General features: G+C 44.5%; 2 protein-coding genes across 6 annotated transcripts; both read left to right on the top strand.

Moving 5' to 3' along the window:
* The first annotated feature begins 502 nt into the window (after window positions 1-502).
* On the top strand, window positions 503-5,907 carry LOC125554594 (pentatricopeptide repeat-containing protein At1g09900-like). The gene is made up of 7 exons (XM_048718109.1): window positions 503-2,385; window positions 3,381-3,526; window positions 4,457-4,612; window positions 5,066-5,218; window positions 5,319-5,424; window positions 5,510-5,575; window positions 5,649-5,907. The coding sequence occupies exon 1, from the start codon at window positions 697-699 to the stop codon at window positions 2,341-2,343; it is 1,647 nt and encodes a 548-aa protein (XP_048574066.1). The 5' UTR covers window positions 503-696; the 3' UTR covers window positions 2,344-2,385; window positions 3,381-3,526; window positions 4,457-4,612; window positions 5,066-5,218; window positions 5,319-5,424; window positions 5,510-5,575; window positions 5,649-5,907.
* Window positions 5,354-12,478, top strand: LOC125554555 (boron transporter 4-like). Of its 5 annotated transcripts, XM_048718090.1 has the most exons (15): window positions 5,354-5,424; window positions 5,510-5,575; window positions 8,324-8,430; window positions 8,532-8,614; window positions 8,810-9,002; window positions 9,111-9,249; window positions 9,737-9,902; window positions 9,988-10,154; window positions 10,247-10,420; window positions 10,592-10,687; window positions 10,773-10,889; window positions 10,978-11,318; window positions 11,411-11,732; window positions 11,837-11,971; window positions 12,068-12,478. In XM_048718090.1, exons 3-15 carry the CDS (start codon window positions 8,327-8,329, stop codon window positions 12,131-12,133), a joined length of 2,103 nt encoding a protein of 700 aa, XP_048574047.1. In that variant the 5' UTR covers window positions 5,354-5,424; window positions 5,510-5,575; window positions 8,324-8,326; the 3' UTR covers window positions 12,134-12,478. The 5 variants fall into 5 exon arrangements, with proteins under 5 accessions (XP_048574047.1, XP_048574060.1, XP_048574043.1 ...); XM_048718086.1 differs by lacking the exons at window positions 5,354-5,424; window positions 5,510-5,575 and adding an exon at window positions 6,583-6,859 and having other exon boundaries at window positions 8,312-8,430; XM_048718081.1 differs by lacking the exons at window positions 5,354-5,424; window positions 5,510-5,575 and adding an exon at window positions 6,584-6,859.
* The last annotated feature ends 15,242 nt before the right edge of the window (window positions 12,479-27,720 follow it).

Genomic DNA, 27,720 nt, shown 5'->3' with positions numbered 1-27,720 from the left:
TTTTTTACAGTTTTCACAATATATGGTGAACATTTATTTCAGATACACGTCAAACTTGTTCTAGTATACAATGAACATTTTTAAATATACATTGATTTTTCTATATATGATGAACATTTTTTGTTATATACATGGAACATTTCTTAATATATGGTGAACTTTTTCTAATTATATATGATGAACATTTTTGTAATACGCACATAACATTTGTTAACAGACATTGAACTTTTATATATAACACATACTGAACAATTTTATAGACTATATATTTCTATTTTTAATAGGTTTTAAAATACCTAGCTACTAAAAACAACAGCCGGTTTTTTTGTATGAAAAATAGTCTTAGAAACCGAAGAAAAAAAAACGGTCATGGGCAGAGTGGGCCGTCCCATTTGCGCTGGACTTCAGCGAAGGCTCCTCCTATCTGGGCTGAAGCTTATACTCCGGTTGGTTGCAGCTCCGGCCCACGTCTACAAAACCCCACGCAAAAACCCGCCTTGGCATGCCCAAAAGGGCTAGCGCTTCCCCGCCGCCGTTTCAGCCCAGCTGCCCCATCCCAAATCAGTCTCTCCTCGGTCTCTCTCCTCCCTGCGCCGCCACCCCCGCCGCCACGGCGCCTGCCGGTGAACCCCTCCGTTGGCGACCATCGCGCTCGCCACCGCCCTCCCCACCGCTCGGCTCCTCCTGCGCGGGCGCATGGCCTCCTCCGCCTCCGTTGCGGCCCTCACCGCACTCCCCTTTCCCACTTGCCCCTCCTCCGACGACTCTGACGACGCCAAGCCCCTCCCGCCTCCACCCGCGTCGGGAGAAACCCGCCCTCCTCCGCAGCATCAGCAGAGGCCGCGGTGGTGGCAGCTGGAGCGCGACTGCAACGTGGCCATGAAGGCCCTGGCGCGTGCGGGCGAAGTCGACCAGGTGCTCGCCCTCTTCAGAGAGCTCAGGGCTTCCAGAACCGGGCCGGGAGGTGCCTCGCCGCCCAATGTGCTTTGCTACAACACTCTCGTCAATGCGCTCGCAGAAGCTGGCCGGGTGGAGGAGGCCCACAACGCGTTCGATGAAATGCTTGCAGCAGGGGTGGCGCCCAATGCATCGTCGCTCAACATCCTTGTCAAGCTGCATTCGTGGAGATCTGCGCGGTTTGACCTCGCGTACAAGGTGATCATCCAGTTGCAAGAGCTCGGGGTGGAAGCTGAGGTGGGCACCTACTCCACGCTTGTCACGGGGCTGTGCCGTGTGGGGAGAGTGGGCGAGGCATGGGGCGTGCTCGAGTGGATGTTGGAAGTGGGGTGCCGTCCCATGGTGCAAACTTACACGCCCATTGTACAGGGGTATTGTCGTGAAGGTCGTGTCGACGAGGCCAAGGAGCTGATGTCCACGATGGAAAATGCTGGTTGTCCTCCCAATGTAGTCACCTACAATATTCTGATCAGGGCTTTGTGTGATGCTGCCAGATTTGACGAAGTCAGGCAAGTTTTAACGGATAGTAGAACCAAGGATTGGAAACCCAGTACTGTCACCTACAACACATTTATGAATGGTCTCTGCAAGAAAGGTATGGCTAAAGAAGCACTTGAGCAGTTGGATGTTATGCTAGGCGAAGGGCTGGATCCCACAGATTTCACTTTGAGTATTCTTCTGAATTGCCTTTGCCATGACAAGAGGATTCATGATGCCGTATGCTTGCTGGAGAGGAGCACATCATTGAAATGCTATGCTGGTGTTGTTGCATACAACACTGTGATGAGCAGGTTAGGTGAAATGGGACATTGGATGAGTGCTCTAAAGTTGTTGACAGACATGATCAAGAGAGGTGTCATGCCAAACACGAGGACATTCAACATTGTCATTCGTAGTCTTTGCTTTCGCCGAAAGTTCTCCATAGCCAAGAGCCTCGCAAGTAACCAAGGTTTTGCTGCAAATGTCGTGACATACAATACACTCATTTATTTTGTTTTTTACTACAGTCGAAAGCTCAGTGAGGTGAAGGACCTAATATTTGACATGACAGCAGAGAGGATTGCTCCAGATGAAGTTACCTACACTATAATCGTTGATGGATTATGCAGAGATGGATTTTTTGATACAGCCACTAGTTACTTTCTAGAATCGCTTGAGATTGGACTGTCAAGGGATCTTTTTGCTGTCCTTACAAACAGGCTTGCTCACAATGGCAAAATCTGGGAGACAATTCACATATTCAAGGGAATGGAAGAAAAAGGTTTTATCCCCGATAGTTCTATATTTGACCTCACAATCAGAATATTCTGTAGGGCTGGTTATTGTCACGACACAGATATGTTTAAGGTTAACTTTATTCTGGATACGATGTTGGGAAAGCAGTGAACTGAACCCTTGTGTATCTAGGAAAGCCGGCAATAATTGAAGGTAGCATACTCTTTCTTTCTGTTCTTCTGGTGATTTCAATTTAGATGGATTAATGTTGTTCTCACTGCTGAATACTTGCGGATGAATAACAATAGTATATTTTACACCGAACTAGCAACTTTGTTCTAACCATTGCAATTAGCATTTGAGATTACGGAATCTGAAACTTTAAGTGTTGCATGCCAAATTGTTGTGCTGTGTAATTATCAATGGCTCTCAATGATCTTTGTTCCAAACAATCATCACTAGATTTTCCTCTAACCATATTTTATTATGTGTTCTCACTTCTCAGAAATGTTGCCTGTACCATAAAAATCAGACATAATGTGCTAAATAATAAGAAAATTTGTCCCTTTTGAGGGAAAACGGAAGTTCTTGTGCCTAAACAAACATTTTCTTTGTAGCACATTATGATTGAGTAACATATAGGAGTAGTTATATTCGTTTGTCTGCCCGGTTCTCAAGTAGGGATGCAAATTTCTGACCCTCAGGGCACCCTCTGACCCTTGTTTGTTCAACCAAATGGACTAAATTTTCAAAGTGATGTGACTTTTAAAAGTTTAGTTCATTTGGTTGAACTAAAGAGGGCCAGAGAATACCAAAAGGGTAGCCATTTGCACCCCGATTCTCAAGTGAGACACACCTCTAGTGATTTTTATTGATACATTTATTTATTTTAGGATCGTATATTTAACCATAGGTTACCTGTTGGTACTTGGAACCAATACTTTATGATTTAAAGCCTTAGTCTGGCAATTGTGCCAATTTTTTAATATATATTTTGGCAGCTGAAATATCCTATAATGTTTGGTATACCTCCCAAACTATTATGAACAACGCCTCCTCTAGCACACTATGCGATTCGAGTTGGTCTTTTTATCCAAACTTTGCACAAAGTAGAACTCCCTCATCTTTTACTCAGGTTTTCTTTAAGTTATACATCTCACATTTCAGGAACGTATTTCTTCTTTTAATTATTTCCCTCCTTCCAACAGACATGAATGAAGAGTCGACATTACTAAAGATACTGACACATGTAGTGTCTGGCTTTTATAACACTCTGTACATGGTACAAAGATGGCCACATGCCTGTTCATGTTAACATATTCCACACTGCCACTTGACAGATGAAGTCTAACTGGTGAGTTCTGGAAAGATTGCCAGACTTAGTTGACAACATAGAAAGATTTTTGTAGTGGGTACTGAAGTGAAATTACATTGATTTACATAAATGGTGTTACTTTTGTATCTGGTGTTGTAAACTAGTAGTAAGATCTAGCAAGAAATATTTATAGCTGATATCATAATTCTCTTGGACATTGGTATCATCGTCTCTTTGAATTTTATACAAGTTCTGTCATACATATCTATGTTACAAATATTTTAGTTACTAGGATGCATTTCTCCTGTTGTCTATTCTATTTTCCACAACTGTGACACCTTAGCCTTGCCCGGTTGAAATTCTGCCCAAGTGTGGCTGGTCAGTAGCATGGATACTAATTTGAGATATGTACCACCTTGCTAATTTAAAGGGGGGTAGTCACAAATATAAATAAATACCAAAGGGCTCCCAAGGCAATAAGGTCCTGCTGGCCCTTTTTGTGCGAAGCAATGACAAAAGCATAAGCAGCTTAATGCATGTGTCGGCATACCAGTATGTACATTTGGTCTAGGCCAGTCGGAACCTTGTTGTGATACAACATATTGGCTTCACTGTTTAATCTATGAATCCTGTTTCTATTATATCTGCACTACTTTAACCTCCTGTTTTCTGCAAGCTTTGTAATCAGCAGCATGCTGCACAGGTGGGATTCGAATGTAACTCAAACATGTGCTTTTACTGCACCAGTCTTTTGTGAGTGTAATCTTGCCGGGTGTCCGTGTCTTTTCGGTAATTTGTGTAGTAGACACATGACTCTTAATAGGACTCTGATGACCATGAAGTTCTGAAATCAATATATTTTTCATCTTTTATATCTTCTTTGAAGGTATTGGTATTTTAAATAATTTTCCTATGATAGCATGCTGTTGCAATTTCAAAAGGAGTATCCTAAATCATTTGTGCTGGCAGGATTCTTGTTATCTGGTTCAGATAAAATTTGATTACCGAGGTGCTGGGGTTGCTATGTGTATTCTTCTCTATCTACAATAGGTAGAGTGCATATAGCACGAGGCGTTGGGGTTACTCTCCATGGAGCTCTTTATAGAAGACAGAGAAAAGTGGCAGGTACAATTATTTGCTTATTACGTTCAGATGAATTGTTTCTTTGTCTCAATATCATATTTTATTGCTCTTAGTAGATGTAAATGTTGTACGGTAGCCAAATGTTGCACTCTGATATTATGGTCCTCTGAGTACTTAAAAATAGGTTCTATGATGTTGTTTTTTTCCTCTTAAGATTATCACATTGAAACCACATTCAGTGGAAACATGGAATGTTGGAAACCATTACATGGTCCACTCCATTAAAAATGTACAAGCGATATCAAGATTTATTAAGCGTGAACTCTCAAAACCTTCCTTGCTCCACCCTCCTCCCTAACAATCTCCACCCACATGTGCTGCATGAAACTTAAACCAACGAGAACTCAATGATCTAGGACTTGGCTCTGCCAACCCTCACAATCTCCTTCTATTGCCACTTGCCACCATGCTTGTAGTCACCCCTTGTTTTTACAGGATATAGCAGCAAATGCCCCTACTCCGTTTCACCCTTCCAGGACGCTCTAGCACACATTTTACTCCTCTGAGCTAGGGTTCGGTTAGGCAGTGGGCCTTGACCAGTAAAGCTGTGGCCAACCTTGACCTATCCAGTTCACAAACAACAAGGATGTGAGTGCTTCGAGTTTGAGTTCTGATTTGCGTCTTTTCGTTCCGGCCTCATGATTTTTCTTCATTTTTGACAGCACAATGGGTGCATTTTTTTTTGTAGTCATGTTCATGGGGGCGCTTACTCGGAGGGTTGTGCGTACTTCTATCAATGCATCAAGTCGCAAAGCTTCTGCGTTTTCTCTGTGAAGGACCACAACATTGTCTTGGTAGCTTACTTGAGCTATATGAAGCGATGTCATTTTTGTTATGTTTTGAATGATTTCTAATATTGCTTTTACTTGTTGGTATCAGCGTGGTCAATCTTCCAGACATGCAAGTATTGCGGCGCGGTTCTGTTTTAAATGATTGCCATGGCAGGTTAATCTTTTCCGTTTCCTAATATTCCTCGTTCACCTGGATGCATGCCTTATTTTTGCCGATTTGTATGTAGGCTTGCATGAATTTGCGTGGGAATGAATATATTATGGCACGAGCAGTGTTGTTAGTTGTGAGGTTTTCCCCGAGGTGATGTAGTCAGATTTGTGCCCCATCTCCCATGTGGCTCCATCCACGTGATGTTTACTGGTAGCTAAATCCTGAACCAACTTGTGGTGCCAATTTGATATTATACTGAATCAAGCAGCGTGGATCCTTCTGTTTGTTTCAGTCAGGATGTGATTGCTATTGTTATGGTACTGAATTCAGCCTCAGGCTAGTGGTATGAGGTTACACAACGGGTTACGGATCGATGTTAGCATGCATGTATGTATAGTTGCACCTCATTCCACACGAAGCACGCGTGCAGTTCTTCTGCTTGATAAAACCATGCTCCCATTGTACAGGTCACGCTGAATATGACATGGCTGCGAGAGGGCAGCACCCCGTACGCTCGTAAGTCGTAATGGCAGCAGAGCCTGCCCAATCGCCCCATTTCCCTGATCGCCATGTCTCGATAGTCGATAGGCCAGCTGGTGGGTGCATCCCTCGCGTACGTCTCGTCTAAGTTTGGAAGGGAAACGTGCATCAAGTTTCGATCGGGTTGGCCGAGGCCGAACCAAACGGCGGAAACGTCGTCACGGCATCATCGGGTCTGCTAGCCCCCGCGTGCGAGTTGCCCAGCCGGTGCTTGGAGCGAACGTGCTCGATCAGGCTCAGAGCAGGCGAGAGGACGATGTGGACCAGATCGGGGGCAGCTGTCCTGCTGGCTGACACGCGCGGTGACTCGCACTGGCCCCACGCAGATCGTACCATCGGCTCGAACGGACGGCCGCGATGCTCCTCGATTCAAACCCGCAAGGGCCGTGCGCCGGTGACACCTCGGCCCCACGCAGTCCCGGCACCACGTTTACTATTTTCATCGGGCCCACGTGACAGAGAGGGAAATCGGGGGGCAGGCGCGCGCACACTCGTCTTCTCTCCCCGATGGGGTCGCCGGGGTCTACAAATAGGCGGCCATTGCAGAGGAAATGAGTGGGAAGGAAGGAAAGAAGGCTGCAACCCCGCCCGGCCCCGGCCCCAGCTCGCCTCCTCCGCCTGCCGACGCCGGGTTTCGCACCCTGCGTCGCCGGTGGAGGCGGCATTGCCGTTGCACTACGGCGCATCTCCGGCGCCACGCTTCGCCTCGCCTCCCCCACCCCGCCTCGACCTGGTACTCCGCTGCTGGTAAGGCTCCGCTCCGTTCCAATCCCTCAATCCCCTCACCTCGAAAGGTCCTCCACGGGTTGGTTGCTTGGGTTTGCTGGGTGCAGCCGTGCGGATATGTCAAATTTGACGCGTCCGTGTTTCTGTCTGTTGCTCTTGTTGATTCAACTCGGGGTGATTATGTGCGCCTGAAGGAAATGTTTCCATGTAGCTCTTGAATTTGATGCCGTACATGTTTTTTTGGAAGAATGCGATTCTTCGCCAATTTGTTCATCTGCAGCAGCAGCAATGAGCACGTAGGGTGAATTTCTCTCTATCTCTGTAACATTTCTTTGGCCATCTCCTAGCACTTCTGTTTGAAGCGTTCTAATTACTTGCAGCTTTGTCGCATGGATGCAAATATGCAATCCCCTGCAAAATTGTAGCGTCATTTCACTACTTTTGGTTGTTATTAACATGGCCCCAAACATGCATGATTTGTACCCGCTTTTTATTTATGTGAATTTGGAGCTTGCTTCAACTTCTCTTCACGATTGCGGTGCGTGAAGCTTGCATACAGAGGAGATCAGGCAGCTTGATTGATTTCCTTAAGCAGAGCATGGCCATCGCATAAGCTTGTGGTATCATGTTCATCCATGTATGGCGTTTGCTTCCCTTTGCTATGGCCTATTGTCACATAATATTTGCCCCCAGCCTTTGGGGCTAGTTTCAAATGTCTGTTGGTCGATAGGATGCTTGCGTCTGCCTAATTCAGCTGGTCCAAATGGTCTGCTTTAATGACCCTCCCTTTTTTTTTTGGTTTTCCTGAAAGTTGAAAACCCTCCCTTTTTGGCTATCTTGTTAAATGAAGGATACTGGGCATACCAAAGGCTATCATTCAGTGGTTAATGACCAGTCAAAATTTGGCCCATCCAGCATGCTAAATATAGCATAACAAACAGAGGCAAGCCAAATTGGGCCAACCTTGCTATTTCCTTTGGCTGATGCTTCACGTGCTAGCTATCGTATTCTTTCACAGACGAAATCTCAAGTTATGAAGCAACATTGTATGGGGTAATGCAGCTCTGTCCATTGTCTTCATGCACAGTTTTCTTTGCAAATTCTCTTGGCTTTGTTTGTGTGGGAACAACATGACATCTTCAGTTGATTTTTACGAGATGCTGTTTTACTTGTTGTGGCGTCCAAAATAGAACTTCTAGTCTTAGTTCATTTTTACATGATGTTGTTCATAATCACAAAACTGTGATCATGAACAAGTAGTTTCAAATATGACTCAAGAGGTGCCACCTTTTTTTCTGCCAAACCTAAGTATTGTTGAAATAGTTGTTGGTATAGCCACATCTTTTCCCTGTTGGTAAACATTATATCTTGAATTAGAAATCTGTGGATGTCTTATAAAAATTAAGACAGGGAATATATGACTCATCTCTGTACACCATGCCTTTGCACGCACGATATCTGATTATGTTTTAGTCCCCCTTTCAGGCAATGGAACCTAAGAAAACCCTATTTAAGGGAGTGATTGAGGATTTTAGAGGAAGAGCATCTTGCTACAAACAAGATTGGCACAATGGGTTCAGTTCTGGGTTCAGGTTTGCTGCACCTAACAAGTCAATGCTTATTTAAATCTACGACACTTACCAAAATTTTCCAGTTGTGTTGACTGTGTTGAATGCAACCTACTTACTGTCAGGATATTGGCACCTACTCTGTACATCTTCTTTGCATCTGCACTACCTGTTATCGCCTTTGGGGAGCAACTAAGTAAAGATACAGGTTTGTTTATTCTTCCTTGCACTGTCAAGAACTTTAGGTCAGTAGCATTTTTCCCATTTCTAAATACTGTCATGATATGCTACATCCTTTACTTTTATCTTTGCATGTGGCACTTGACAAAGATAAGGAGAATGTAGTCGTGGATCCTTGTTCTTAGGCACTGAAGAATGAAAATAAGTTTTTGTCGTGTTTCAGATGGTACGCTAACGACAGTTGAGACGTTGGCATCAACTGCTATATGTGGCATCATACATTCTGTACTGGGCGGACAACCACTGCTGATTGTGGGAGTTGCAGAACCAACAATTATAATGTACACATACTTGTACAGTTTTGCCAAAAATCAGCCAAACCTTGGAGAACGATTATTCCTGGCATGGGCTGGATGGTAAGGGATGATAAATAAATAAGAATTACTTCTTGTGATTGTCTTTCAGTTACGCCAAATGGTACCTCTATATTTATTTCATTGTTTTCCATTTTTATCCTCTGATAGGGTTTGCATCTGGACTGCGGTCATGTTGTTCCTCATGGCAATGTTTAATGCCGCAGCTGCTTTGAATAGATTTACAAGATTTGCGGGAGAATTGTTTGGAATGTTGATCACAATCCTGTTCATGCAAGAAGCTATCAAGGTATAAAATTTGCTAAATGTTACTGTGTACTGCTACCAATGTTTAGAGATATATGATATTTTAGGAGTTGGGTGGTCCATCTTTCTCGACTTTGGCCGCTAATATTTATGATCATACAAAACGAAACTGAATTGGGTCAGAGCCAGAGAGCCATAACCGAACTAGGATCAGCTACTGCTTCGGTTAGGCAAAAGCGAGCATTCAATTGCATCAGCAGCTGCTTTTACCTCAAAACTATTCATGTTAGTTATATGAAAATAGTATGATTGCATCTGTTACTTCAAAAAAAGATGTATCTGTTAGAAACATGAAAGCAGAAAAGTGCTCTCGAAATAATAAAATTACATGATAATTAATATATAACCATAAAAATAGATTGTCAGGTTTTTCTTATTGAAGATTGTGCCTTGTTCAAAGCACTATATATTTTGGAGTAAAGGGAGCATTCTGGTAGACGCTTACTCACTACGTGGCCTGTTTTCCGCAGGGAATGTTGAGTGAATTCAGTGTGCCTGAGGGTAAAGATCAGAGCCTACCCATATACCAATTCCAATGGGTATATATTAATGGTCTGCTTGGAGTTATCTTTTCAATGGGACTGCTCTATACTGCGTTAAAGAGCAGAAGTGCAAGGTCATCGCTCTACGGAGCTGGTTTGTCATATTTCTCCATGTAGTACATTTGATCAACCAATCTTCTCCACGTACAAACTATCAATGCTTCAGGTAAAACTTTCAGGATGGCTAAGGAACGTGATTGCTGACTATGGTGTTCCACTTATGGTGATACTGTGGACCGCGTTGTCATATTCGTTGCCCACCAAGATACCTTCAGGTGTTCCTAGGAGGCTGTTCACCCCACTTCCTTGGGAACCCAAGTCACTGCAACATTGGACGGTAGCCAAGGTAATAAGGCATTTTACTTGGATCCAGGATCAAACAGTAGATATGTCACAAATGTGAACTCATAATCCTGATGGGTGGTGATGAACATGCAGGAGTTATTTTCTGTCCCTCTAGCCTACATACTTTTGGCGATTGTGCCTGCTGTGATGGTTGCGGGGCTCTATTTCTTTGACCATAGTGTAGCCTCACAGATGGCTCAGCAGAAAGAGTTCAATTTGAAAAACCCATCAGCATACCATTACGACATTTTGGTCCTGAGCTTTTCAGTATGATCTATTATTCTCTCTTCTTCTGGCATTATGGATGTCAGTCCTAATAGAATTCTGAAGATCTTATCTGTGAATTCCAAGTGCTTACAGAAAATAGAAAAACTGTTATAAATTAGGCAACATGTGGAGAATTGTTTACTGTTCTCATGGTATAGAAATGCTACGCAGGTGCTGATTTGTGGCCTTCTTGGCATTCCTCCATCTAATGGAGTCCTTCCCCAGGCCCCCATGCACACGCGAAGTCTTGCTGTCCTCAGGAGGCAGGTTGGTAGTTTGTGGTCTTCTTGGCTTTTCAATGAGCTATTCAGTTTCACCTTGCTCATCTGCCGTCTCTCTTGGCTCAAATTAGGCGCTCCGCAAACAGATGGTCCGAACCGCCAAGGAAGGCATGATGAACAATGCTAGCAGCTCAGAAGTTTACGGCAAGATGCAAGAAGTTTTCATTAAAATGGACGACAAAGGCAACGTAAGTAGTCACTCGCCAAAATATGCATGTAAGAATCATATGATCTCAGATTTGTTACTTAAAACTATATATCTTTAACGTCGCGCAGGAGGATTCTGCTCACAAAGAGCTCAAGGAATTGAAAGACGCCGTTATCACAGAGGGGAAAAAAATCACAGAGGGGAATGGGGCAGTGACTGCGCCTGAGGTATTTGACCCTGAAAAACATCTGGAAGCTTACTTGCCTGTACGGGTGAATGAGCAGAGAGTAAGCAATCTGCTTCAGTCCCTGCTGGTCGCGGGTTGCATTGGAGTTGTGCCGGTCATTCAGAAGATACCCACATCAGTCCTGTGGGGGTACTTTGGCTATATGTCCATCGACAGCCTGCCTGGGAACCAGTTCGGGGAGCGCTTACAACTTCTGTTCATCGCCCCTCGGCGGCGCTACAAGTACGCTCTATTGGCGACTCTTGTGTCTGTTCATTTCTTTCCATCATATGCAACGCAGCCTTATGCATCTTGGTCTCATTCGGTTCATTCAGGAAAACCGGGAGTTGGGGTGAATATTCATCTGTTCTAATTTTGGACAGGGTTCTTGAAGGCGCCCATGCGTCCTTCTTGGAGTCGGTGCCTTTCAACCAGATATTGGCCTTCACCGTTTTCCAGCTGATTTATCTGTTGATCGTCTGGGGGATGACATGGATACCGGTGGCGGGAATCCTGTTCCCGCTCCTCTTCTTCTTCCTTGTCATCATCAGGGAGCATCTCCTCCCGAAATTCTTCGACACGCGCCACCTGTGGGAGCTGGATGCGTCCGAGTACGAAGAATGCGAGGGGGTGCACCGTGACCCATCGATACCAGAGGTATGGGCTTCTGTCACTCCCGATTGCATTTACTGCATCTTTTAGTCTCATGTGCGGTTTAGCATGTCGCTGCTGCTAGGATTTCATTTGGTTCCCTTGCCCAGGGTGATGGCGAATCCATCACACGAGGCATCGAAGATCCCTCTGAATATACTGCCGAGGTGATGGAGGAATTCACGACTCACCGTGGAGAACTGAAGCACAGGGCTCCAAGCTTCCGTGACGAGCGGCTGATACGGGTACCGGCTCCGACCCCCACCCACGCGTTGGTTTTTTCGCCCTGTGAAATATACCTTGTGCCGAAACTTGACATTTCGTGTATTTTGTTTTGGCAGCTGAACTCTGTCCAGATGACGAGACAGTTCTCCCGGATCTCTTCTTTTGCTCCTACACGGCCCTGACTACGAAAGGAGATTGTTCAACAAAGACCTTTTACTGGCATGAATCTCCTGACGGAGGGTGCAAAAAATGCGGCAGCTCGTAAGTGAACGTACGGATGATTTTTTGGGGCCGAAGACACGTCGAGGAAACTGTGCAAGAGCAAGTGCCAGTCGCTGCGGGGGAGAAATGGGGAGTTTGTGTGGGTGCGCGAGTGTTGCTAGGTATGTGCTGTTGTGCATAAGAAAAAATAGGACGGGGTACGGCGAGGGAAATCTACTCCATAGTAAGTAGTATTATGTTTGTAGTACAGACGCAGCTCCTAGTTTTATGTAAGTGATTCAAACCGGCCGACCGGTCTCAGCTTCCGCCGGCTGCCTCGTGCACGATGAGAGTCCTCGCGTGGGGCCCGTGAACCGTCCATACCCTCTCCTATCTCTTTCACGCGCAGCTATCCGCTCCATTCTTTTTCACGTGCTCAGGCTTCTCATTCGTGTCACATCTAAAACCCGTCGTAGCCACACCCGCCTATGGCCGCTCGGTGCGAGAGGCACCCACCGCTGCCGTGGAGGGCCGCCGCTGATGTTGCGAAACGCCGCCACATGTGTTGCAAAGGGCCGGCCTCGGGCAGGTCCAAGTACTTCTGCGAAGCGGGGTGATGATGTGTCATCGGCTTCGCACACGATTGGTGTTGGTGCGGTTCCGTGCTTCTGCTATGGTCAGTGTTGCTGCGAGGTTGTCATGCTACGACAAAGTTGCACCCGCGAGGCGACCATGGTGCTGGAACCAGCTACGACCAGCGGCGGAGACAGGCCTGGGGTAGCTAGGGCTATAGCCCCAGGTCTAGAAACAACTTTTTTTGTAATTTCTTCATGCAAAGTATAGAAAATCATAAAAGTTTATCACTCAACATAGCACAGCCCCAGGCGTAGTCTGCATCTAGCTCCGCCACTGGCTACGACTAATGCTACGATCGCGGTTAGCGCGTGCTAGAACCGACGTTGACGAATGCTGGGACCACGGTCACCACGTCCTAGAACCGGCATCGATGGATGTTGCGACCCCGGTCAGCTCGTGCTGGAACTGACATAGGTGAATGTTGGTACCGCGGTAATCACATGCTCGAACCGGTATCGATCAATTTTGGGACTGCGAGCGACCGCGCCGCACCCAGCTGCTGCAAGATGCTGGGACCGCGCTAACCACATGCTGGAACCGACATCTATCAATGCTGGGACCACGGTAACCACATGTTGGAATCGCGGCCCGCACCGCACCCAACTGCTGCAAGATGCTAGGACAAGGGATCTCCGCTCCTGCAACCGGCAACGCTGCGCAATACTACCAGAGACAAGTAGTGTTGCAACGGGGGTGGCGGTGCTAGCCATGTGTGGCGGTCGTAGCATGCTAATGCGGCAACGATGTTGTCATCACTACAGACGACAATTCGTGAAGCTTGGCTCAAACCTATATATGCCGATGGAGGGTTAAGTAGTATACCATCCAAGAAAGGATCAAGTGAACACGTGTAAAGGAGATTATTCATCTTTATGTACATGAAGTAGATGTGGCACGTGTCACTTGATAATGGAACTCTTGACATGGTGATGTCCGCAGAATGCTCCGCATCAAGCGGTGAATGCATTGTGCTCCTACAGCGAGTTTTTGCGACGGAGGTGTTGCGACTTTTTTTCGTCGGGGGAAGGCGCGCGGGGAGACGTTGGGGGATTTTTTTTCCCTAGTCGTTGGATGTGCATTGCGGGTGGTAAAAGACGGCCTAGTCAACGCAATCCTGGACGTACGCTTCGGTCCAATCCAACGACTCGTAGGGCCACCGACGAGGTGTCACACCCTACTCCTGCCTTGTGTTCTTGATTGTATGTTGAGAGATCTCCTGCTTACAAGGGTGCAACAAGCTCTAAGTGTTCTAATGGGGATCCATCCTCGTAGACGGTCTCCTTTGCGACTTATATAGCGCGGAGAAGATTACATCATTGGTCCAAACATGATGACAACAACTCGGTAGTGAGACAATGTTAGCTTGCATGTCACATAGGTGACCCATTAGGGATTGGGCGTGCAGAGAAGTCGTCTTTGGAAGTGGCATCTTCGTGACACACGTCAATGCTAGTCTACCTGCTCCTTGAGGCCTTCAACGATGCGTCCTAGACAACACACCCCTCGTGTCATCATTGCATCCCTACGATGTGAGCCATGCCAGGCAGCATGGGCTCCCTCGATACCCATCGGTCATCCTTGGGGTTGATGGGCCGTGCCAGTTGGTACCCATGCTCAGTGCCAATTGGTGCTCGGGAAGAAACCCCCGAATGCCACCCACCGCGCTCATCTAGATCCTAATCGTTGTGGCGTCGAGACTGACTCTGCTTGGTGGCCTCGGGGATCCCGTTTCTCCCTCATCTTTAAGGCGTGGCCGGAATCAGTTGATAATTTATGTTGATTTTGGTTGAGGATGATGTCGTGAATTTCATAAATAGTTGTAATATTGTCATGGACGTCCTGTTGGTGATGATGTGTTGGCCTTGCAGATGTCTTTTAGCAACGAAAAATAAACACTGTAAAGGCATGAAAAAATCCAGAAAAATACAAACATCCATATGAAATCCAAGACTTAAACCAGGTGGACTTGTTTCACCGGACCGGGAATTCTATTACTCCTAATTAATTTGAATCGGAGGAAATATATACCTTTCTACCTCGCATATCTCCAAGTGTGGACGCTTTTTTTACTATTATTTTTGCAAAACAAATGTGCACGCTACTTATTCGAACATCTCTCCCTACATGAATATATAGACATTAAAAAGATCAAGTTTTGTGGTAAGCAATCCAAACTATTTATAAGTTTTAAGAATATTATTTTCTTTGATATTTTATCTCATTTTTCAATGTAAGTCTAGATAATAAAGAGACAAGCAATACAGTTATACAGAGGCTACAATTAAGCTGTATGGGTGTGGAAGAGGTGATCAAAGGTAAAGCTCTAATGTTGATGGAACCAGTGATTGAGAAAACTCGGTCATCATCGCCATGTCTTCCTTGGCCGGCTCCTCCGCCAGGCTGGATAGCTCTCTTTGTTGATGGTTCTTATTGTACGGAAGATGGAGCTGCAGGATCAGGTATGGTTTTACGTGATGACAAGGGTGGTGTTATTTTTGCGGCTTACCGACGCATTTATTACTGTAATGAGGCGCTGGAAGCGCAGTTACATGCGATTATGGAAGGAGTAAGTCTCGCAATTCAACGGTCGAATCGACTTACAATCTGATTGTTTGGCAGCTTTATCAACACTGTCTAATGATTCACTGGACAGATCAGCATATGGTCATCTCTTGGCAGAAATTAAAGGTTTACTGGAGAATAGAGTGTTTGTTCGTGTTAAAGTTTCTCGTGATCAAAACAAAGTTACACATTGCTTAGCAAATAACACTGTGTGCTGGCTTAACCAATTCCCTCTTTTTATTTCTGAACTTGTTGCACCCTATTTCCATCGCAAAAAAAAAGTTATACAGAGGCGGCCAGAATTAAAGTTGTAAAAAACAAGCGAGAAAACGTGTATTACCTCTGTCCCAAAAAGCTTGTCTTAGATTTATCTAGATATAGATGTATCTAACACTAAAACATGTCTAAATAAATCCGTATTTTGACAAATCTAAGACAAGTTTTTTGGACGGAGGGAGTACTAGCTGACCGTATATGCGAGTCGACAACATGAGCAGCGGACGGCACGGGTGGGTGCCTGGCGCCTGCGCTTGGGCGTGCGTGCCTGTGACCAGCCGTGTCCCGGCGGGCAGGCACGTCGACGCGGCTGGACCATCTATCCAGTCCGTACCGTTCCACCGTTTTGTTTCTCTGACAACCACGCCGACGCGGACCCTTTTCTCCCGTTGTTTATTCATGTACGACCAGGCCGGAGATGGATCGATCCGGGTCATGGTCAGGATAAGCACGCACGGTCACGCAAATCTGGCCGACTCGTATCCGAGTCACATAGTCACCTACTCCGTGGACCCAACTTCGACCGGATCGAACAATGGCACGCATGGATTATACGGTTTCGCCCTTCGCCTAAAAAAAAACTTGTTTGCCCCTCAGTGGGAAGGCTTTTGAGATTGTTTTCACCAAGTTCCCAATAATAACCCTTTTAGAGCCTCTACAGCCCGGCACCTCAAATGCCTGGGCCGGTCAGTGACCAATCAAAAAAAAAACTTGATTCAGACGGGTGTTTTAAATGGGTCTCAAATGTCCGGACACGGGCACAAGAGTCCTCTCTCCCGTGCTTACCACCGCGGACATTGCTGTTGGCACGGACGCCACTGTGGTACTGCCCTTTGCGCCCTGTGTGTTCGACACATTGTTTGACCATGACTTTGTGATTTATTTGTATAGAAAGCAATGAATTCCGATGCTTCGTCAAACGAGGAGTATGGACCGACGGAGCTTGATAAAATGATTGAAGCCGAGTTCTTTAGTTTGTCACATTCAAACGAAGAAGTGGATATGATCATGCTATGACCATGCAAGAGAAAATGAACCGACAAGTGGAGCACATTCTCAGCTTTAAGGGCTCAACTAAAGAAAGAAAGAACGATCAACTGGGATGGGGTCTCTTAAGCACGACTACTGCACAGGGACTACTTTGCTCCGGACCTAACTTTCCCGATAATCCATGGTTTCTCGTTGTTTTTGGATGCGCAAACCATTGGTTTTGCGCATTTTAGAGGGAGTGGAGGCACACGATGACTACTTCAACCTCACAAGGAATTGGTGCAACCAACTTTCTTTTTCTGCTAAGCAGAAATGCACGGCTGCTCTGAGGATGCTTGCACTTGGTACTGCCGCAGACAAGGTTAGAAAAAGCGGTAGGCGTAAGCAAGGCAGTTGGCCTTCGCCTAGTGCCTAGGCGGTAATATAGTTTTTACAATCAGAATGTATTTGTGGTATTATATGTGTGTCAATATTAGTTTAAGTCACATTAATAATTTAATTACCAGCTACTGCCATTTGAATATGACATGTTTGGCATATCAGTGCAATATCACAAGATTTCTCACTCGGGTAGACAACTTCTTGCTAGCCCTGCCTAGACTTGCGCTTATGTCCTAGGTGAGGTGTTTGGCCATTGCCTAGCGCCTAAGCGTGCCTAAGCGTCTCCTAGGCACTGCCTTTTCCAACAGAGGCCGCAGATGCCATTGGTGAGATGGTCTGGATGTGGGAGAGCACATGACTGAAGACCGCTGTCAAGTTTGCCCGCGCCATGATGCAGGTATTTGGAGCAGAGTATTTTAAGATAACCAAATATGCAGGACACAGAAAAGTTGTGGGCTATTTGAGAGGCCACACAATGATTTTTAGAAATGCTCAGATCAATTGATTGCATGCATTGGCAATGGAAGAACTACCACAAAAGTTTGTGGGGAATGTATCAAGGTCACACTAAAGAAGTCTGAAGAAAATATGCCCTAGAGGTAATAATAAAGTTGTTATTTATATTTCCTTATATCATGATAATTTTTTATTATTCATGCTAGAATTTTATTAACCGAAAACTTAGTACATGTGTGAATACATAGACAAAACAGAGTGTTCCTAGTATGCCTCTACTTGACTAGCTCATTAATCAAAGATGGTTAAGTTTCCTGACCATGGACATGTGTTTGTCATTTGATGAATGGGATCACATCATTAGGAGAATGATGTGATGGACAAGACCCATCCGTTAGTTTAGCATAATGATTGTGTAGTTTTATTGCTATTGCTTTCTTCATGACTTATACATGTTCCTCTGACTATAAGATTATGAAACTCCCGAATACCAGAGGAACACCTTGTGTGCTATCAAACGTCACAGCGTAACTGGGTGATTATAAAGATTCTCTACAGCTATCTCCAAAGGTGTTTGTTGAGTTGGCATAGATCGAGATTATGATTTGTCACTCCGAGTATCGGAGAGGTATCTCTGGGCCCTCTCGGTAATGCTCATCACTATAAGCCTTGCAAGCAACGTGACTAATGAGTTAGTTGCGGGATGATGCATTACGGAACGAGTAAAGAGACTTGCCGGTGACGAGATTGAACTAGGTATGATGACACCGACGGTCGAATCTCGGGCAAGTAACATACCGATGACAAAGGGAACAACGTATGTTATCATGCGGTTTGACCAATAAAGATCTTCGTAGAATATGTAGGAACCAATATGAGCATCCAGGTTCCGCTATTGGTTATTGACCGGAGATGTGTCTCGGTCATGTCTACATAGTTCTCGAACCCGTAGGGTCCGCACGCTTAACGTTCGATGACGATTTGTATTATGAGTTATGTGATTTGATGAACCGAAGTTTGTTCGGAGTCCCGGATGAGATCACAGACATGACAAGGAGTCTCGAAATGGTCGAGAGGTAAAGATTCATATACTGGAAGGTTACATTCAGACACCGGAATGGTTCGGGTCATATCAGATGAGTTTCGGAGTACCGGGGGTTACCGGAACCCGGCCATACATGGGCCTTAGTGGAGGAGAGAGGGACGGCCACGGAGGTGGCGCGCGCCCCCCTTGCCCAGTCCGAATTGGACAAGGGGTGGGGGCGGCGCCCCCCTTTCCCTCTCCTACTTCTCCTCTCTTTCCCTCTTTGCTATTCCAAAAAAGGAAAAAAGGAGAGGGGAATCCTACTTGGACTAGGGAGTCCTAGTAGGACTCCCCACACCTGGCGTTCCCCCCTTGGGCTGGCCACCTCTCCTCCCCCCTTTATATACGTGGGAGGAGGGCACACCAAGTCTTCTCTTAGCTGTGTGCGGTGCCCCCACTTCACAGTTACACACCTCGGTCATATCGTCGTAGTGCTTAGGCGAAGCCCTGTGCGGGTAACTTCATCATCACCGTTGCCACGCCGTCGTGCTGACGGAACTCTCCCTCGGCCTCAACTGGATCAAGAGTTCGAGGGACGTCATCAAGCTGAATGTGTGCTGGTCGCGGAGGTGTCGTACGTTCGGTGCTTGGATCGGTTGGATCACGAAGACGTTCGACTACATCAACCGCGTTACTAAACGCTTTAGCTTTCGGTCTACGAGGATACGTGGACACACTCTCCCCGCTCATTGTCATGCATCTCCTAGATAGATCTTGCGTGATCGTAGGTAAGTTTTTTGAAATATTGCGTTCCCCAATAGTGGCATCCGAGTCAGGTTTATGCGTAGATGTTATATGCATGAGTAGAACACAATGGGTTGTGGGCGATAATAGTCATACTGCTTACCAACAACGTCTTACTTTGATTCAGCGGTATTGTTGGATGAAGCGGCCCGGACAGACATTACATGACCGTGTTCATGAGACTGGTTCTACCGAAGTGCTTCGCACACATGTGGCTAGTGGTTGTCTATTTCTCCAACTTTAGTTGAATCGAGTTTGACTACGCCCGGTCCTTGTTGAAGGTTAAAACAACACACTTGAGAAAAAATCATTGTGGTTTTGATGCGTAGGTAAGAACGGTTCTTGCTAGAAGCCCGCAGCAGCCACTTAAAACTTGCAACAACAAAGTAGAGGACAGCTAACTTATTTTTGCAGGGCATGTTGTGATGTGATATGGTCAAGACATGATGAGATATAAATTGTTGTACGAGATGATCATGTTTTCTAACCGTTATCGGCAACTGGCAGGAGCCTTATGGTTGTCACTTTATTGTATGAAATGCAATCACCATGTAATTGCTTTACTTTATCACTAAGCGTTAGCAATAGTCGTAGAAGCAATAGTTGGCGAAACGACAATGATGCTACGATGGAGATCAAGGTGTCAAGCCGGTGACAATGGTGATCATGACGGTGCTTTGGAGACGGAGATCAAAGGCACAAGATGATGATGGCCATATCATATCACTTATTTTGATTGCATGTGATGTTTATCTTTTATGCATCTTATTTTGCTTAGTACGGCGGTAGCATTATAAGATGATCTCTCACTAAATTTCAAGGTATAAGTGTTGTCCCTGAGTATGCACCGTTGCTATAGTTCGTCATGCCGAGACACCACGTGATGATCGGGTGTGATAAGCTCTACGTTCACATACAACGGGTGCAAGCCAGTTTTGCACGTGAAGAATACTCAGGTTAAACTTGACGAGCCTAGCATATGCAGATATGGCCTCGGAAGACTGAGACCGAAAGGTCGAACGTGAATCATATAGTAGATATGATCAACATAGTGATGTTCACCATTGAAAACTACTCCATCTCACGTGATGATCGGACATGGTTTAGTTGATATGGATCACGTGATCATTTAGATGACTAGAGGGGTGTCTATCTAAGTGGGAGTTCTTAAGTAATATGGTTAATTGAACTTTATTTTATCATGAACTTAGTACCTCATAGTTTTTGCATATCTACGTTGTAGATCAATAGCTCGCGTATAGCTCCCCTGTTTTATTTTTGATATGTTCCTAGAGAAAACTAAGTTGAAAGATGATAGTAGCAATAATGCGGACTAGGTCCGTGATCTGTGGATTATCCTCATTGTTGCACAGAAGAATTATGTCGTTGATGCACCGCTAGGTGACATACCTATTGCAGGAGCAGATACAAATGTTATGAACATTTGGCAAGCTTGATATGATGACTACTTGATAGTTTAGTGCACCATGCTTTAGGCTTAAAACAGGGACTTCAAAAACGTTTTGAATGCCATGGAGCATATGAGATGTTCCAAGAGTTGAAGTTAGTATTTCAGACTCATGCCCATGTCGAGAGGTATGAGACCTCTGGCAATACTTTGCCTACAAGATGGAAGAGAATAGTTCAACCAATGAGCATGTGCTCAGATTGTCTGGGTACTACAATCGCTTGAATCAAGTGGGAGTTAATCTTCCAGATAAGATAGTGATTGACAGAGTTCTCTAGTCACTATCACCAAGTTACTAGAACTTCGTGATGAACTATAATATGCAAGGGATGATGAAAACAATTCCCCGAGCTCTTCGCGATGCTGAAATCGGCGAAGGTAGAAATCAAGAAAAGCATAAAGTGTTGATGGTTAACAAGACCACTAGTTTCAAGAAAAAGGGCAAAGGGAAGAGGGGGAACTTCAAGAAGAATAGCAAGAAAGTTGCTACTCCAATGAAGAAGCCCAAAGCTAGACCCAAGCCTGAAACTGAGTGCTTCTACTGCAAAGGAAATGGTCACTGGAAACGGAACTTCCCCAAATACTTGGCAGATAAGAAGGATGGCAAAGTGAACAAAAGTATATATGATATACATGTTATTGATGTGTACTTTACTAGTGTTCATAGTAGCCCCTGGGTATTTGATACTGGTTCAGTTGCTATGATTAGTAACTCAAAACAGGAGTTACAAAATGAACACAGACTAGTTGAGGGCGAGGTGACGATGTGTGTTGGAAGTGATTCCAAGGTTGATAATATCACCATCGCACACTCCCTCTACCTTTGGGATTAGTGTTGAACCTAAATAAATGTTATTTGGTGTTTGCGTTGAGAATGAATATGATGGGATCATGTTTATTGCAATACAGTTATTCATTTAAGTCAGACAATAAGTGTTGTTCTGTTTACATGAATAAAACCTTCTATGGTCATACACCCAATATAAATGGTTTATTGAATCTCGATATTAGTGATATACATATTCATAATATTGAAGCTAAAAGATACAAGTTTAATAATGATAGTGCAACTTATTTGTGGCACTGCCGTTTAAGTCATATTGGTGTAAAGCGCATGAAGAAACTCCATGCTAATGGGCTTTTGGAATCACTTGATTATGAATCATTTGATGCTTGCGAACTATACCTCATGAGCAAAATGACTAAGACTCCGTTCTCCGAAACAATGGAGCGAGCAACTGACTTGTTGGAAATAATACATACTGATGTATGTGGTCCAATGAGTGTTGAGTCTCGCGGCGGGTATCGTTATTTTCTGACCTTCATAGATGATTTGAGCAGATATGGGTATATCTACTTAATGAAACATAAGTCTGAAACATTTGAAAAGTTCAAAGAATTTCAGAAGTGAAGTGGAAAATCATCGTAACAAGAAAATAAAGTTTCCATGATCTGATCGCGGAGGCGAATATTTGAGTTACGAGTTTGGTATTCATTTGAAACAATGTGGAATAGTTTTGCAACTCACGCCACCTGGAACACCACAACATAATGGTGTGTCTAAACGTCGTAACCATACTTTATTAGATATGGTGCGATCTATGATGTCTCTTACCGATTTACCACTATCGTTTTGGGGGTATGCATTAGAGATAGCTGCATTCACGTTAGGTAGGGCACTATCTAAATCCTTTGAGACGACATCATATGAACTATGGTTTGGCTAGAAACCAAAGCTGTCGTTTCTTAAAGTTTGGGGCTGCGATGCTTATGTGAAAAAGTTTCAAACTGATAAGCTCGAATCCAAATCGGAGAAGTGCGTCTTCGTAGGATACCCAAAAGAAACTGTTGGGTACACCTTCTATCACAGATCCGAAAGCAAGATATTTGTTGCTAAGAATAGGATCCTTTCTAGAGAAGGAGTTTCTCTCGAAAGAAGTGAGTGGGAGGAAAGTAGAACTTGATGAGGTATTTATACCTTCTCCCGAATTGGAAAGTAGTTCATCACAGAAATCAGTTCCAGTGATTCCTACACCAATTAGTGAGGAAGCTAATGATAATGATCATGAAACTTCAGATCAAGTTACTACCGAACCTCGTAGGTCAACCAGGATACGGTCCGCACCAGAGTGGTACGGTAATCCTGTTCTGGAAGTCATGTTACTAGACCATGACGAACCTACGAACTATGAGGAAGCGATGATGAGCCCAGATTCCGCGAAATGGCTTGAGGCCATGAAATCTGAGATGGGATCCATGTATGAGAACAAAGTATGGACTTTGATTGACTTGCCCGATGATCGGCGAGCCATTGAGAATAAATTGGTCTTCAAGAGTAAGACAGACGCTGATAGTAGTGTTACTATCTACAAAAGCTCGAATTGTCGCAAAAGATTTTCGACAAGTTCAAGGTGTTGACTATGATAAGATTTTCTCACTCATAGCGATGTTTAAGTCTGTCCGAAACATGTTAGCAATTGCCACATTTTATGAAATTTGGCAAATGGATGTCAAAACTACATTCCTTAATGGATTTCTTAAAGAAGAGTTGTATATGATGCAACAAGAAGGTTTTGTCAATCCTAAAGGTGCTAACAAAGTGTGCAAGCTCCAACGATCCATCTATGGACTGGTGCAAGCATCTCGGAGTTGGAATATACGCTTTGATGAGTTGATCAAAGCATATAGTTTTATACAGACTTACGATGAAACATGTATTTACAAGAAAGTGAGTGGGGGCACTACAACCTTTTTGATAAGTATATGTGAATGACATACTGATGATCGAAAATTGTCGTGGAATTGTCATGACAGATGTCCTAGTGAAAGGACTTAGTCGTAGGGCCATCACAACTAGGAAGCTTAAAGGGGTTAATCGGGACAAAGGACACGAGGGGTTTATACTGGTTCGGCCCCTTGCGGTGAAGATAAAAGCCTACGATCCAGTTGTTGTGTAATTGCTAGGGTTTCAATGACCAGGGAGCGAATCCGCTATGCCTGGCTCTCGAGTTGTTGTTTTTCTATCCTAAGCCGCTGCCGGGTCGTCCCCTTATATACACGGGTTGACGCCCGGCGGCCTACAGAGTCCCGGCCGGCTCATAAAACGTGTCTGGCTCGGTGACTTCTTTTATATGCCTTTCTTTACAAGTCTTTCTTTACATACGGCGGTTTACAATATTGGGCCTTAAGCCGCCTCTGGGCTTAGGCCTTCTACAAGTCTTAATAGACTATCACCTTGAATATTACTGGGCTTCTTTTGTAACCCGCCGCTGGGGTTGACCGGGCCCCTCCTGGGCGGGTCATACGTGGTAGCTATATCCCCAACATTAGGCCCCAGGTTGACTTGAAATTTGTTCTTTGTCAATCTTCAACACTTAGACGCAATCCATCCTCCACTGTCTGAAAAACTCTGTAACCCGCCATGACGTCATCTTCTGAAAACATGAAAGCCTACTATGACGTCATCTTCAACGGATCTTTTATCTTTTAATGTCTTCTGAGAATCTAGGCGTCCGTTTAGCTGGATAATCATTATTTTGGTCTTCCTCAATTTTCGCACCTGCCTGTTCACTTATCCCCTTATAAATAGGCTTGGCTTGGACCTTCCTCATTCTTCCCTTTCTTCGTCTTCTTCCTCGCGACCCGACTGCTGCTCGAGCTCTGCCGCCGTCACAGAGCTCCTCATCTTCGTCGACCTTATCCGCTGCATCAACCTGAATCGGTTTAGAGAACGGCGGTGACTCTCCATAGAAGATCTGTAGCTGTAAGTGTTCATCTCCCTGCACCTCAGATCTGCATTAGGGTTTCTAAGTTTCTCTCTTTGTTCTTCATAGTTCCTCACAATTTCTTCGTAGTTCCTCCACCGCAGCTTTTTCTGATCCAAAAAGAATACATACTCGTGCGGTAGTTGTTTTGTGCCCATTCTTGATACCAGTAGATTCCTTTTTGTGGTATAAAGGCCTCCTAAAACTTACGAACTCATCTGTGCTAGACTTTTAGGTCTAGAATATTTTCTTTTTTGAACGGCCATTTGATCCAGAATAATAGCGAGAAATTAGGAAACTTGTTTGTCTCAACACTTAGCCAATTCTGTCTCTGGCATCTCTCAACTATCTATAGTCATGGCGGTTTATCACGCCAGCTCATTTTTCCTTTATATGTCATTAGCCCTTATTTAAGCCGCCATGATTCATCTGTATCATGATCATGAACCTGTAACTTCGTAAAATAAATTGAACCGGCAATTTAGTTTCTTTTCAGCTTCCCCTTTTTCATCATGTCGTCAAAAGCACCGACAGTCTGCAACTGGGTCCCCTCCACAGTAACTGAGGATAACTTAAAAGAGTTTGTCACCATTGGATTTTTGCCAGAGAGAAACGATATGTCTTACCGTGCTCCTGACCCGGACGAGGAACGACCTAATCCCAAAGACGGTAAAGTTATTGTCTTCACTAACCACATGAATCAGGGTTTTTCACCACCCGGCTCAAAGGTTTTCAGAGATGTTCTTCATTTTTTCAAACTTCACCCTCAAGACCTTGGACCCAATTCCATATCCAACATCTGCAATTTTCAAGTTCTCTATGAGGTGTATCTACAAGAAGAGCCGACTGTGGAACTCTTCAGAGAGTACTTTTATCTGAACCGCCAGAATGAGTGTACCAATGGCCCTAGTTTGGAACTCGGTGGAATCTCAATTCAGCGCCGACAGGGTGCCGTCTTTCCCTTAATAGTCTTACCGAGTCATCCCCAAGATTGGAATCAGACCTGGTTCTATTGCCAAGATACGTCTCCAGCCAATGAAAAACCACTGTCGGGTTATCGTGCAGAGCGTCTGGATTCCAAGTTTGTGCTCCCTGACAAACTACTGCCTCTGAACGCAAGAAGCTCATTCCATCTATTAAAAGGATTAATGCCTTACTGGGGAATGGCTTAACCAGAGTTGACTTGATCCGTTGCTGGATCTCGTGGCGGGTCATCCCTCTAAGCCGTCGATCCAAATTGATGTATGAATATGGCGGAGGCCCAAATGACTCTCTATGTCACAGCTCTGCACAACTAACTGAAGAATACATTGTTGCAATGTCCATCATCCTTGTGAACGAAAAATATGAGGACTGCAGTAAGGTTGGATTAAACCCCTTCTACAAACTTAACCCGGCACCAGAGGTGAAAAAAACCCTTACCTCTTTTTTCTTTTTGTGTTTTCCTCAGTAGTTTTAAACATTTGCATGACCTTTCATCCTGTTTACTTGTTTTACAGGCCAAATCTGACTTCTGGAAGGCCAAGTATGACCATGAAGCTGCCAAGAAAGCTAGAGCCGTCGCCATAACCACCAGGAAGATGACCCGGAGGTCCAAGAAGAAAAGGAGCACTGCTTCAGACCTGTTAAAGCTTGACGATGTTTCTGAGTCGGAGGTAGCCCTTGACTCCCTTGGCCAGTTTTTTAATAACCTTATTGACATTGACTATTGCCAGGACGACACGAGGGCCAGCCAGGCCGTAGAAGAAGAGGTAACTATTTCCTCCGACTCAGACCCTTTGCCAAGACAGAAACTTCGACTGGTAACCCGGAAAGTAAGGTTTTCACACCCTTTGGCTTATTTGGACCCTCATTTTCTTTTGAAAAAGCAGCAACATGAGAGCCGCCGTCAGGCCCGGAATAATGACGACGATGAACCGCCTTCTGTTTTACAAAAAACTCCTCGAAAGCGCCCGAATGAGGTTTCTTTCATCTTCATCTTTTGCTTTCATTAAATGAAACTATTCCCTTGCCTCACTGACGTTATTTTACCTTTGCAGGAGGTTTCTCGCTCTTCTGGCGACTCATCCCAGACTCAATTTCTGGCTTTCAAGACTGCCCCTGGGTAAGGAAAATCGTCTTTCCTCTGCATCTTTAAAACTGCATCCTTATACTAACTGTCTTATAAAAAATCTTTCTCAGTGGTCAAGCGAAGTCCAAGAAAGCTAAGGTTCTTAAACCAGCAGAAGACCCAAGAAATCTTGCACCTGAACCGGAGACATCAACTCCTCCCGCTCAATCTGAAGTGCTAGAAGATCCGACTGTCCATGCTCAATCGGACCCTCCTGAGCCGTCAGCTAATGAAACTATTATTAATCCCTCTACTATCAGACCATCCGGCTCAGTTAACCCGCCAACGTCTTCTGATCATGACGTTCTGATTACTGGCAGCAGATTTGTTGCGTCGGGTAATCCGACTGTGCTAGCCAGGCATTCTGCCAAACAGGAGGCCTTAGAAAGGCAGAAAGTACATCTTGATATCTCTCGCTATACTCATCTGAATGCTAGTGATATACTGTCCGGCTATCTCAGTCATGTGCATACCAGCCGTGAGTCGGAAATTGAGATGGTCAAGCAATTGCAGTTAAAATATGAGGTATGTTCTCCAGTTGACTTATACTCTGCCAGCCCCCAAGTCTTCAGGCGATTAACTTGAATGATCTGTAGACTTTATAATATAGGTTGATACTTTTTCTCTAAATTTATCAAAAGTCCAATAGAATAGCATAAACTTCACCTGTAATCCCCAAGGGCCGGCTCAACTTATCATAAATGTGAAGGAAATATGCCCTAGAGGCAATAATAAAGTTATTATTTATTTCCTTATATCATGATAAATGTTTATTATTCATGCTAGAATTGTATTAACCGGAAACATAATACATGTGTGAATACATAGACAAACATAGTGTCACTAGTATGCCTCTACTTGACTAGCTCGTTGATCAAAGATGGTTAAGTTTCCTAGCCATAGACATGAGTTGTCATTTGATTAACGGGATCACATCATTAGGAGAATGATGTGATTGACTTGACCCATTTAGTTAGCTTAGCACTTGATCGTTTAGTTTGTTGCTATTGCTTTCTTCATGACTTATACATGTTCCTATGACTATAAGATTATGCAACTCCCGTTTACCGGAGGAACACTTTGTGTGCTACCAAACG

Source organism: Triticum urartu, chromosome 1 (assembly GCF_003073215.2).
Source record: "Triticum urartu cultivar G1812 chromosome 1, Tu2.1, whole genome shotgun sequence".
Classification (NCBI taxonomy): domain Eukaryota; kingdom Viridiplantae; phylum Streptophyta; class Magnoliopsida; order Poales; family Poaceae; genus Triticum; species Triticum urartu.
This window is presented reverse-complemented; position numbering and strand designations above follow the sequence as displayed.